This window comes from Nicotiana attenuata, chromosome 10 (assembly GCF_001879085.1).
Source record: "Nicotiana attenuata strain UT chromosome 10, NIATTr2, whole genome shotgun sequence".
Taxonomy (NCBI): domain Eukaryota; kingdom Viridiplantae; phylum Streptophyta; class Magnoliopsida; order Solanales; family Solanaceae; genus Nicotiana; species Nicotiana attenuata.
Genome location: NC_031998.1, coordinates 42,844,794 through 42,857,909, shown reverse-complemented (window position 1 = coordinate 42,857,909; position 13,116 = coordinate 42,844,794). Strand labels below are relative to the sequence as shown.

The following is a 13,116-nucleotide window of genomic DNA, read 5'->3' as shown; positions in this document are numbered from 1 at the left end:
TGAATGTACGTGATTTGCGTTGTAGAAGATCTGGAAGAATATTTAATTCCCCAATTTTTGCACGCATAAATAAGAAATCCTACAGCTACAATGATTCCTTATTTAATGCATTGTCTATATTTTGTAGAAATACTATTAGCATGAAGGGTAATATGCAAACTATGAACATATTTGGTAATATAGTTTCCTATATGGTATAGGAACGAAAACTTTCCGAAGTTTTAATAGAGTGAAAGTCTTTAAGATTGGGAAGCTGATGGACTTACTTAATTGGGTTGGGTATTTGATGGATGGGACCTAATATTATTAATTTATTACCTATGGGCTTAGCCTATATATAACTTAAAGAATCTATATGCTAATAATTCGGTTTTTCAGTTAACCGAACTAAATAAATAAATAACCGAAAATCGAAGCGAAAAACTGAAATTTTAAAATTTTAAACCGAAACCGATCGGAAAACTGAGTGACCCAACCTGATGGCAAGGTCGACCATTTGGACGGACAAGTGTAGACTATGGCAGAAAGGCAAGGGAATCCGGAATAGTTGGTCACCAGACGCTCGCTAATGAGTACCGCTTCTTCCTAGTGAAGTAGAGCCATCTTCATGGGGCCTCAACGATCCCGGTGGCGATGTCCAAAACCAAATTGCCGAAACCGAAATAAAAATATTTTCAGTTCGGTCGGTTTCTTCGGTTCTGACCGAAATATCCCCACCCCTAGCAGAGAAGGGATGGTCCTCCTGCAGTTCTGCCATGTCAATCTCACCCCTAGCAGCGCGAAAGAGCATGTCAGCAAATAGTAGCTGCAGTGTCTCCTCAACACGATCAAATCTCTGATCTATAGGAACAACAACAGCGGGGGGTCCGTCACAGCTGTGACATCAAAATGCTCAAGAGGACGTATAACCGGAATCGTTCGATCATAATGGTACTCCTCCTCCACATAGTGTGTATGCAAAAGTCGCGTGATCATGCTCGAGAAATACAGGCGGGCCCTAAGTGTTCGTACTCGAGACATGTGCTCAAGCATAATATTACCCAGATCAAACTTCATCCGAGTCAAGATAGCATAAATGAGACACACCTTCAACCGAAAGACGTTAGTGTCGTTTTGGGTAGGCATGATCTTTACATTAATCAACCGGAGAATGACTCTGGCGGGACGTTGGAAATGGCACTTCTTCGTGTCTTTGTGTAACTCATTAGCATCTCGCGTCCATGTGGCAAGAGACCCCACGCCGCACAGCTGGCGTCTAATATCAGGACAGGAGGACCGACGCATCAACCTCAGGAATAACTTATGCGAATGCTCTGTGAATGCTGTGATTTCATTTATTACAGGGAAGAAAATGGAATTATCTTGCCTCGCACTTCCACTCATATACCGCATCTAAACTGGCCTCAGGTTGCCAGTTAGCATCGATTTCCTTAACTATGTTCACATTCACCGACTCACCGGGATAGAACAAGCTTTCAAAACCCAAGTATCTGATGTTGTTGTAAATCCCTGAGTACTTCCTAGAGAGCTTAGCATCATCAATACCAACCTCCGCGTCGGGATTCACTGCCGGAACAAAGGTCCGGTACCACATCCTAGCATAAGCTGGCACAGATATATACCAAAATTTAGATAAATGTGAAAAAGTACTTACTGCTTTTTGTCTTTATTTGACTAAAATTCTAATCTTTCATTTTTTCGCCTGCATTATTAACCATCAGATCACACCTGCAATTTTAGATTTTTATTACTACTTGATATTTCTTTCGTTTCGATTTTCTTAATATCTTGCTGGTATTAATACTTATTGTTACTGCTCTTATTGCAACTGCTTCATTTTTCACCTTTTCTTGAGGCGATGCCATATCGAAAACAACCACTCTACCTTCTTAAGATAAGGTATGCAGAACTTACCTTATCTTGAGAAGGTAGAGTGGTTGTTTTCGATATGGCATCGCCTCAAGAAAAGGTGAAAAATGAAGCAGTTGCAATAAGAGCAGTAACAATAAGTAGTAATACCAGCAAGATATTAAGAAAATCGAAACGAAAGAAATATCAAGTAGTAATAAAAATCTAAAATTGCAGGTGTGATCTGATGGTTAATAATGCGGGCGAAAAAATGAAAGATTGGAATTTTAGTCAAATAAAGACAAAAAATAGTAAGTACTTTTTCACATTTATCTAAATTTTGGTATATATCTGTGCTAGCTTATGCTAGGATGTGGTACCGGACCTTTGTTCCGGCAGTGAGTCCCGACTCGGAGGTTGGTACTACATCCGTATATGCGCTCTTCTTCCTCCTCCACATGGGCGACGGGAGGTGCCCGCCTACCTCCTCGATGGCTACTAGAGGCAACTTCTGATGAACCTGTGTTAGAATATTTGCTAGAGCGGCGAGACATTATACCTGCAGAAAACGAACAATATTAGCCACAACACTTAGAGCAAAAAAAAGACCAAACGGGGTAACCACCCCACACTTATGTCATTGGCATGTTCACAAGTACAATGTATATCGGGAACTCAGACTACCATATTGAAAGCACACCACATGTAATCAACAACCCACCTAACCACCAATATAATAGTAAAACAACATAACCACGGACTATAATAACGTAAAATACAAAATCAAGAAGCTCAACTAGTAACTAAGAAAAGAATAAGAAGTTATACTAATTCACTACTACGAAATTCCGAAGTTACAATGCAATACTACACAACACAAGCACATAGCTTGAATCAAACATCCCAATTAGCACCTAGCCTCACATTAGCATGGAGTGGTCAATCGATTAGCACTCGGGGTTAACTCGTTAAAGTTTCACAACATATGAGCATGACCTCCCACTCCACACTTATCATCAAGAATCACATTATCTCATCACAATTATCCCCCAATTAAGCTACAATGTCACCTTCTATGTCATTGAGGCATTTAATCAAACACATGGTAGCCACCAAATGTACCTCATAATTTTAACTTCAATTATTCTAATGTTACTCCACAAACACACCAATCAACCACCCTACAACAATCACAACACCACCACAGTGTAACAATAGCACAAGGTGCCCATTTTTCACAAAACTCCCTCCAAATTTTGGCCATATTGGAAACCCCGCCAAACTTCAACACAAATTAGTTCCGACACCATCAAAACACACCAACAATTACCCACAATTTTAAGAACAATGAAAATCACACAAGTTAATACAAGAATTTTGGCCAAAAGATGAATATTAACAAAAAAACTGAAAAACTACCTAGGGTTAGTGATATGAACTAAACTACCTTAACTTACTACTAAAAGAGAGAGATGAGAAAAGAAAACTTACCTTGATGAATGATATAGGTGGGAGAACTGGAGGTGAAGAACTGTGATAAAGAAGAGGAATGGGGGATTTGGGGTGAGTTAGAGAGGAGAGGTTTGAGAGAATGGAGTAAGAGAGATTTGGGAAAAGGGGAGGGTAAAAATGGTTTCTGCTTTAAATTAATCAGGCGCCATTTTTGTACTGCCGCGTCACCGGGCGCGGCGCCTTATGCGACGCAGTAGTGGGGAATTCCAGAGAGCTATACTTCTGACAGAGGCCTGCATAATAGCCTAGTACGGTGCCCCATGCGGCACACTAGGCCAATTTTCTTAGAGTTCCAGGGATTTTTGCATTTTAGGCCACGGATTGCACCCCGACTCTATTATGTACTTATTTTATGCTCAATTCATGCTTATAACTGCGCAAACAAGTACCAAAATTCCTAAACTCTAATAATCCTACACTACAATTATCTAATTATTCCACAAAGCAAGAAAAGGGGATAGAAGTAGTTCTGAGTTATAGTCATCAGCTTGATTCCGTTACTTAGGCTCATTTTATCACGATTCTAGAGGATTGCTTGTCAAATCCTCCAACAAGGTACGGTTTCAACCTGTGCCCATTCACCTTAAAGCTTTCATTCCCTTCTTCATCCTGTATTTCAATGGCGTCATATGGTGATACGTGTTTCACCACATACGGACCGTCCAACTTGATTTGAATTTTCCGGGGAACAACCTAAGTCTACTATTATATAGTAAGACTTTGTCCCCTTCATGAAACTCCTTTGGCTTAATCAGACGATCATGCCACCTTTTTGCCATTTCCTTGGAAATTTGCAAATTTTCATACGCTTCCAGTCTAAACTCCTCCAATTCATTCATCTATGCCGACTTGTGTTCACCTGCAAAACTAAGATCAAGATTAAGCATCTTAATTGCCCAATAAGCTTCATGTTCTATCTCAACAGGTAGGTGACACGATTTTCCATACACTAGTTTGAATGGTGAAGTCCCTATGGTTGTTTTGAACGCAGTTCTATATGCCCATAGAGCTTCATCTAACTTTACAAAACAATCCTTACGAGAAGCACTAACTGTCTTTTTATGAATTTGTTTAAGTTAACGGTTAGCCACTTCAACTTGCCCACTAATTTGGGCATGGTACGTGGTTCCTCTTTTGTGTGTGGCCCCATACTTAGACAACAATGCAATGAATTGCTTGTTCACAAAGTGCGACCCATTGTTACTAATAATCACTCGAGGTGTCCCGAAGCGGGTAAAAATATTCTTCCGTAAGAACTCGTTCACCACCCGAGCATCATTGGTCCTAGTATGGATTGCTTCAACATATTTAGAGACTTAGTCAATGGCTACTAGGATATATTCATACGAATGAGACGATGGGAATGGACCCATAAAGTCAATTCCCCAAACGTAAAAAATTTCACATACCAGAATGGAGTTTAGTGGCATCTCATCCCTCTTGCTAATGTTACCTGCCCTTTGACACTTGTCACATGCAGCTAAATACGCCCGTGCATCTTTGTACAAAGTAGGCCAATAGAAACCGGCTTTCATGACCTTTGCTGCAGTGCGTTTCCACCATAGTGTCCTCCAACTGCTCCATCATGGAAATGAGAAAGATTGCTGCCATCTATCCTTCAGGCACACACCTTCGAATCACACCATCTGCACATAGTTTAAACAAGAAAGGGTCATTCCAAAAATAACTGTTTACCTCATCTTGAAGCTTCTTTCTTTGATCACGAAAGAGGTCACGAGGCAATCATCCACTAGCCAAAAAGTTGGCTACATCAGCATACCAAGGCGACCTTTCCAAGACCGCAGCAATGGAGAAAATATACTCATCAGGGAACTCTTCTCTTACATCAATTGTTTCTACTAGAGGTCTCTCTAGTCGAGATAGATGATCAGTGACTTGATTTTCTGTACCCTTCCTATCTTTGATCTCCAAGTCAATCTCTTGGAGCAACAACACCCACCGCATCAGATGTGGCTTGGACTCCTTCTTGCTCAACAGGTATTTCAAGGTTGAGTGGTTAGTGTGTGTAATCACTTTACTCCCCACCAGGTATGATATAAACTTGTCAAAAGCAAAGAACTCTTTCTCGGTAGTGGCATAGTTGACTTGAGCATCATTCAACGTCCTGCTTTTATAGTAGATGGGCCTAAACATCTTATCTTTTCTTTGCCCCAGAACTTCTCCCACAGCTACATCACGCATCACATATTATCTCAAATGGATGGCTCCAATCAGGTGTCACCATAATTGGAGCACTCACAAGCTTTTCCTTCATCAATTTGAATGCTCTTAAGCACTCCACATTGAAAACAAACTTGATATCTTTCGCTAGCAATGCAGTCAACGGTTTGGTAATGCTGGAAAAGTTTTTGATGAACCTCCTATAGGACCCAGCATATCCCAAGAAACTCCTTATGCTCTTCACAGAAGTTGGTGGAGGGAGCCTAGCAATTACATCAACTAGCTCTATCAACTTCAATTCTATGTGTAGTCAATTTGTGGCCCAAGACAATTCCTTCTTTCACCATGAAGTGGCACTTCTCCCAGTTAAGAACCAAGTGAGTGGCTTCGTAGCGTTAAAACACGAGCTCCAAATTCTTCAAACAATCCTCAAAGTCATCACCAAATAGGGTGAAATCATCCATGAATACTTCTAGACACTTCCCATTTAAATCATAGAATATAGACATTATGCACCTCTGAAAAGTGGCAGGTGCATTACACAACTCAAACAACATCCTCCTGTAAGCAAAAATACCTGACGAGCAAGTGAATGTGGTCTTCTCAACATCTTCTGGGGAAATGGGTATTTGATTGTAGCCTGAGTACCCATCAAGGAAGCATTAACATCCATGTCCGGCCACTTTCTCGAGCATTTGATCAACAAAGAGGAGTGGAAAGTGGTCTTTACTTGTTGCATCATTCAGCCTTCTATAATCAATGCACTTTCTCCACCCAGTGACTGTTCTTGTGGGGATCAATTCATTGTCTTCGTTCTTTACCACTATCATGCCCCGCTTCTTAGGTACAACTTGGACTGGACTAATCCACTGACTATCAGAGATGGGGAAAATTACTCCAGCATCTAGCAATTTGATGATCTCCTTGTGCACTACCTCCTCCAAATTTTTGTTCAACTTGCGTTGGGGATGCACCACTAGCTTGCTGTTCTTTTCCAACAGAATTGTGTGCATGCAAATGGCTAGACTGATTCCTTGAATATCAACTATACTCCAGCCAATGACCTTCTTGTGCTTTTTCAGCAACTCTACCAACTTTTGCTCCTGTGTACCTGTCAAGTCAGCAGAAATAATCACAGGAAAATTTTTAGTTTCAAGAAAAGTATATTTCAAGTGAGTGGGAGGACTTTCAATTCCACATTAGGCTTATAAGCCTCCTCTTTTAGTTCCTCATCATCAACCACTTGATTCTCAGTTTCAAGAGCTTCAGCCTCTTTCTTTATTTCAGGATCTTCATCATCCATTGTGCTAGACTAAGTAATATATCTCTCTAGAGTATCCCCCACAAGCTTGTCAAACTTATATTTTTCAGCCAATTCGCCAACAACGTCTAGCTTGAAGAACGAGTAGGCAGATGCCTCATCACTGGGGTATTTCATTATTCTTTTCATCTGGAACACCACTTTTTTATTTCCCACTCTAAGCATAATCTGCCCCTCATAGATATCAAGGATAGCTCTGCCTGTACATAAAAATGGCCTCCCTATAATTAGAGGCACCTCCTTGTTCACCTCAATATCCACCACAATAAAGTCTACGGGGAACACAAACTTTGTCCACCCATACTAGAATATCCTCAATGATTCCCTCAGGAAAAATGGTGATTTGGTCAGCTAGTTGTAGAGACACTGGTACTTATTTGATCACTCCAAGCTCACCTTCCAGATTCCTGAATATAGACAGAGGCATTAGATTTATAAATGCACCAGAGTCACAGAGGGTCTTATCGAATCTCTCACTCCCCAATGAGCATGGTATGGTAAAGCTTCCTGGGTCCCCACACTTTTGGGGAATTTTGTTTTGCAATATGGCACTGCAATAGGCATTCAACTTGACCACTATTGCCCCCCCCCCCCCCAATTTTCTCTTGCTAGACAGGATTTCTTTCAAGAATTTTGCATAAGCAGGCATCTGAATGAGTACCTCTATGAAGGGAATATTTACATAAAGTTTCTTGAGTATCTCCAAGAATCGCCCAAAACATTTTTCAAGTTTCTCCCGCTTCATCTTTTGAGGGAATGATAGAGCTGGCATATGCCTACTTTCTTCAATCTTCTTTTGTACCTCACTACTCTGGCCTTTTTGCTCTTCGTTCTTTTTCTCTGTTGGTGTCTCAGTCTGCTTGTTCACCACCTCAAGTCTAGCTTTCACCACTGGGTCAGTCAATGTTTTGCCACTTCTCAGAGATACAACTTTGATTGTTTCCTTTGGGTTCTTTTCAGTGTCAGAGGGAAGAGTCCTAGGAGCCCTCTCAGATAACAAATTTGCAATTTGTCCCATTTGTCTTTCTAAATTCTAGATAGTGTTTCCCTGAGCCTCGAATTTTTCATCTGTTTTGTTGATGAATGCCTTCATGAGATCTTACATACTAGACTGATTTGGCTGTTGTAGCTCCTATTGCTGCCTCTGCTGGTTCTGAAAACCTGGTGGTCCTTGACCCTAGGGTCTAGGATTATTTTACTGCCATAAGTTCATACTCCAACTAGGTGAACTCCACTAAAAACCTGGATGTCTTTGACCCATAGCATTATAGTTGTTCCCGCCTTGGTAGTTTCTTTTATTAAAGTTTCCCATAACATTGACTTCCTCAGATGATGCTTGACACTCATGTGTAGGGTGTCTCATGCCACAAAAGTCACATTCTGCTTGCGGCTCACTCTGTACCTTGGCCTATGTCAGCTTTCTTATCTCCTTGGCCATGGTGTCTAGCTGGGCTTGCATGGATGTGTTAGACCTGGCAAACCTCAACTGATTTTCTTCTGTCATTACTCTCAGCCGGCCACTGATTAGCATCCTCAGATAATTCATCAAGGATTAAGACAACCTCCTCCGAAGTTTTCTTCATTAGTGGACCTCCACATGCATTATTCAGAGTTCGTCGCGAGGAAGGTGTCAGTCCATCCCAAAAATCCTGGAGTTGCATCTACAAATCAATTCCATTGGGCTGACACTTTCTGACTATCTCCTTGAATCTTTCCCAAGCTTCGTAGACCGTTTCTGTCTCCTTCTGGCAGAAATTGTGGATTTCCCTTCTGAACTTCCTTGTTTTTGCAGCTGAGAAATACTTGTCAAGAAACTTTGTGGTCATATCTTCCCGTGTCCTGATCGAACCTGTGGTTAAGCTACGAAGCCAGTGCTTCGCATCATCTTTCAATCTAAAGGGGAATGTCCTTATATAAACTGCATCTTTTGATACTCCATTATACTAGAAGGTGTTCATGATTTCTTCAAAGTCCATCAGGTGAGTATTAGGATCTTCGTTCACCTTCCCTCTAAAAATGCAGGTGTTTTGGATAGTTTGAAGCGAGCCTTGCTTCAATTCGAAGTTGTTTGCAACTATGGGCGAAGGTCTGACACTTGGCATTCCTTGATTGTAGACTAGCCTAGCATAATCACCCAATGATCTTCCAAGCTTGGGTGCTGCGTTCTCGAACTGGTCTTCAACCAAGGGTTAGTTTAGATTGACTCTTCGACCTCCATTATGTTCGACTGTCTCATCAGCAATTCTCCGTACAGCTTCTTATTGTGCTGCCTCTCTTGCAGCTAAGTCTACTCTGTCATTCTCTTCGTTTGCCATGGTATCTTGAGTCGAAGTTTGACCCAAGAAATTTTCTATTAATTCTCTTTCTTTTCTTAGATGTCGCAGGTGTTTCTCCAACTCTAGTTCGTAGGGTATCACTTCCTTTGAAGAGGATCGAGTCATACACAAGAGAAATCAAACATGTATCCTGCACACAAGTGAGAAAACGTGAATACACTAAAGTAAAAGTTGTTCCTGAATTAGAACTGAAAAATATTTTAAACACTATTGATTGCCAATCCCTGGCAACAGTGCCAAAATTTGACGAGCGCAAAACAAAACATAAAATTAATGCTCTCTAGCAAAAGATAGTATAGATTAATTTTCGTCTCCACAAGTATTGGATTTAAACAGTGTTTGAATAATCTCCAATTGATTACTATCCAGAAAATTAACACTTAATTTCATGACTATTACTACGATTAACTACTAAAATTTAAGCAAATATCAATTGATCACAAAAGACAACAGATGAACACGAAGAAATATCAATGGGGGAAATAAGGGTAATTGACTAGACAGGTGCAAAATAACTGATTCGGGATCCAGTCTTGAGTTAATTCACTCTATAATACGGTTGATTCTCACGAATTCAACCGACAATCAGATTACACTTGAAGTTAATATTCCTCTTTCGATTTAACGTTAATTTCGGTAATTAATCCAATTTAAGCACGCTAAATAATTGCAATAATAAAATGATGTTTATGATCTAAAGGGTAACTTCTCACGAATATTTCCTATTTTTTAGTTCGATTAACAATTCAAGAGGCTCTTTCAATTACCTATTTGAATCACGAATTTAAACTAGAGCATAAGATGTGAAGAAATTCAATATCAAACTCCTCTTTCGATTAAGCAAAATACTAATTAACTCTACAATACAGATTGAAGCTCCATCAATTAATTCTAATAATTATCAAGAATCGAATCCCTAATCAAGTTATTGAAACGCCATATCTTTCAACACCCTAATAGAAATTACCCCATAGCAATGGAGTAAGATATCTCAAATAAGTTTAAGAACAAAGAAAACATCAATTCTAATGATTCGATACAAACTCTCGCATTGCACCGATTGCAGGTTGAAATCTTGATGAATTCTTGAGTCTTCTTTCCTTGGTTGGTTCTCCTTTCTTTCCTAGGTCAAAATGCCTTCAAAATCGTGTTTTTGGTGTATTTATGTCGTCTCAAAATAATCTCGGACGAAACTACCCTTTCCTAGCCGAAATAGGAAATCACTCTGACATTTTTGTACTGCCGCGTCGCGCCCCCCGCCGACCCATGCAGCGCGCTTGTGGGGAAATCCATAGAGCTTGGCAAAATCCTGTTAGACCAACTTTTGCACTGTGCCTTTTCCTAAGAGTAAATTCGTTTGTTCATTTTTTGACATCGGGACTTGGTCCTCGACCGCCGAACGTGATCCCGGTTTAATTGCTTGGGCTTCTACTCAGACTTCAAAGCTCCAACTTGTTCGATTTAGCTTCAAATTACCTTAATAGCTCGGAATCGTTTCCTGCAAGGCATAAAATACGTAATAAGTATAATTCACTATCATTTAAGCTTAAACACACGTGAAATGCAGTAATTAGAGTGCAAACTACGACTAAAATATGGGTTTCTAGCCTACCATCATCGTACAAAATAAGGTAAGGACCCTTATATTAGGATACAAAGATATAATGGTTCCCCCTCACTTAATTCCTACCCGTTACTAACATTAACTACATTAATTGCCCGTTACTGAAATTACTCGTAATGGTTATAGTAATAATAGGTGATCGCGCATAATCAAAGATAATACTGATTCTCTTTTCATATTCGTAACTATTCATGAATCTTCCTCTTTTATGGCCTTCATGCATCTCGTGCCTATTTCTTTTTTCCCAGTTGTCAGACACAGTACCTTCTTCTGTGAATCCCGTGCGTATTTTAACCGTGCCTCATCATTTTTCTTTATTAACCCGATGCCAATGCCACCTGTCACCATATCGTTAGTCCATGTGTTATGCCTATTTTTCCACCAGTGCATTATCCTCTCCTCAAAATTGGACTGATAGTTTATGCTAGGGGTTTACGTAGGTCGGGTTGGTTCGGATTTTGTAATTACCAAACCAAACTAATTGTGTCGGGTTATTAAATCTAAAGACCAAACCAAACCAATAATACTCGGGTTTTTCAATCTCGGTTTTTCTCGGGTTTTCAGGTTATTCGGGGTTTTACGGATTTTTTTCCGGTAAAACCTTTGTAGAACAAAACATATAACTTGTGCTCAAAATATTTCTTTAATCCTAGTAAGATACAACTATATAAAGTGTTTTCCACGAAAATAATACAAAATATGAGATGTGTCATGGCATTATCCTAAAATATTCAATAATAAAGACAATAAAAATATGTAATATAAATATTGCTAATTAAAAAGCCATAATAAAAATAAACATAATCTAAAAGTACTAAGTCATGCTAAAATAAGTAGACTAATAAGGGAGTATTAGTTACATGACTAAACGCTAAAGAAAATGTAAAAATAGGTTATGCATTTTTATCTAAATTATTGCAAAACAAAAAATAGATATTCAATACATTGACGTTCGTATTTTGAATTGGATGTCTTTTGTTAGCATTAGTATTGATTTTAATTTTGGTTTGGGCTTTTATTAGCATTATTTAAGTTACTAATATTAATGCCCATAAAACTTATTGAGACATTCAAAATTTCAAGTCCAACCTTGAAATAATACCTTAAAAGATAAAATTATGAAAAAATTTAAAAAATATTTATAAATTACATCACAATAAGTATATTTATATATTAAATATATCTAAAATTTCTATATATGTAATGTCGGGTTGGTTTGGTTTCGGTTTGACTTTCTTTAGTTAAAACTTAAAACCAAACCAAATCAATTATGGTCGAGTTTTTTTTTCTAACACCAAACCAAATCAAACCAAATCGTAATCGGGTTTTTTTTCCCGGTTTGACTCGAATTATCGAGTTGGTGCGGTTTGTCGATTTCCTTTGTACACCCCTAGTTTATACGCATGCTGATTGTGTGAAACTCATTTACAAAATGAATTAGAATATCAAGGTCAAAAACTAAGCTGGTCTCATACTTTTGATACAATTTACTTAAAAATATTCCCACAGTTTACTTTAAATTCTCACCACTAATTCACATAAAGCAAGAAAGAATCAATTGCTCTCCTTGAATTGTGCCGTTCTATCGCTTTCTCAGATAGATCTAATTTCTATGCTACAGAGCTTAGGTTCATGTCCAAATTCGAGGTTACGAATCTGCCAAATCCATTTGCTTCTGTTTAGCCGATACTTCATCCCAATAATTGTAGAGGTTATCCCATCTTTGATTTTAGAATGACTTTTGAAACCAAACAAAAAAAATATAACTTTCAAGTGTGGTTGCCCTTATGCCAATTGGTTTTGGGATTAGTTTCGGATGTTAGAGACCAACCCAAAAGGCTGATTATAGAGTTTCAAAATTTTAATTTCAGCCCTCTCTCAGTAGATCTCTACATTTCTAAATCGAGAAAACTCTTTTGACTTAATAGCCCATCCTTTTATTGAAACTAGACTAGAGATCCAATAGAAGAATATGACCATACAATGTAAAGAAGTCATCGGCCCACTGCATTCTTCACAATTGTAGTTGGTCTTGGATCATTCAATCATAAGCTTTTGGAGCCTACAAGTAGATCATGCTATTCAATAGAGAGTTGTTTAACTTAATGGGAATCGCATCTAGAGCCCGTTTGGATTAGCTGATTTGGAGTAGCTGATAAGCATTAGGTGCTGAAAAATATTTTTAAGTGTTGAAACTGATTTAATAAATAAGCAGTTACGTGTTTGGGTACAAGTGCTGAAATTGATAATAAGTTGCTGCAGTATTTAATAAAAAAAGGGCTGATAAGCTCTTT

General features: G+C 38.8%; 1 protein-coding gene across 1 annotated transcript; it reads right to left on the bottom strand.

Annotated features, from left to right (window-relative positions):
* On the bottom strand, positions 6,854–7,880 carry LOC109233751. The gene is made up of 2 exons (XM_019399616.1): positions 7,259–7,880; positions 6,854–7,134 (listed from the first exon to the last, which is right to left on the bottom strand). Exons 1-2 carry the CDS (start codon positions 7,878–7,880, stop codon positions 6,854–6,856), a joined length of 903 nt encoding a protein of 300 aa, XP_019255161.1.

Excerpts from the sequence above, each read along its gene's own strand:
- LOC109233751 (XM_019399616.1), bottom strand. The coding sequence starts at position 7,880 with ATGGGACAAATTGCAAATTTGTTATCTGAGAGGGCTCCTAGGACTCTT. Across the intron at positions 7,135-7,258 it reads TATATTCAGGAATCTGGAAG|ACTTTATTGTGGTGGATATT; the intron begins GTGAGCTTGGAG and ends TGTTCCCCGTAG.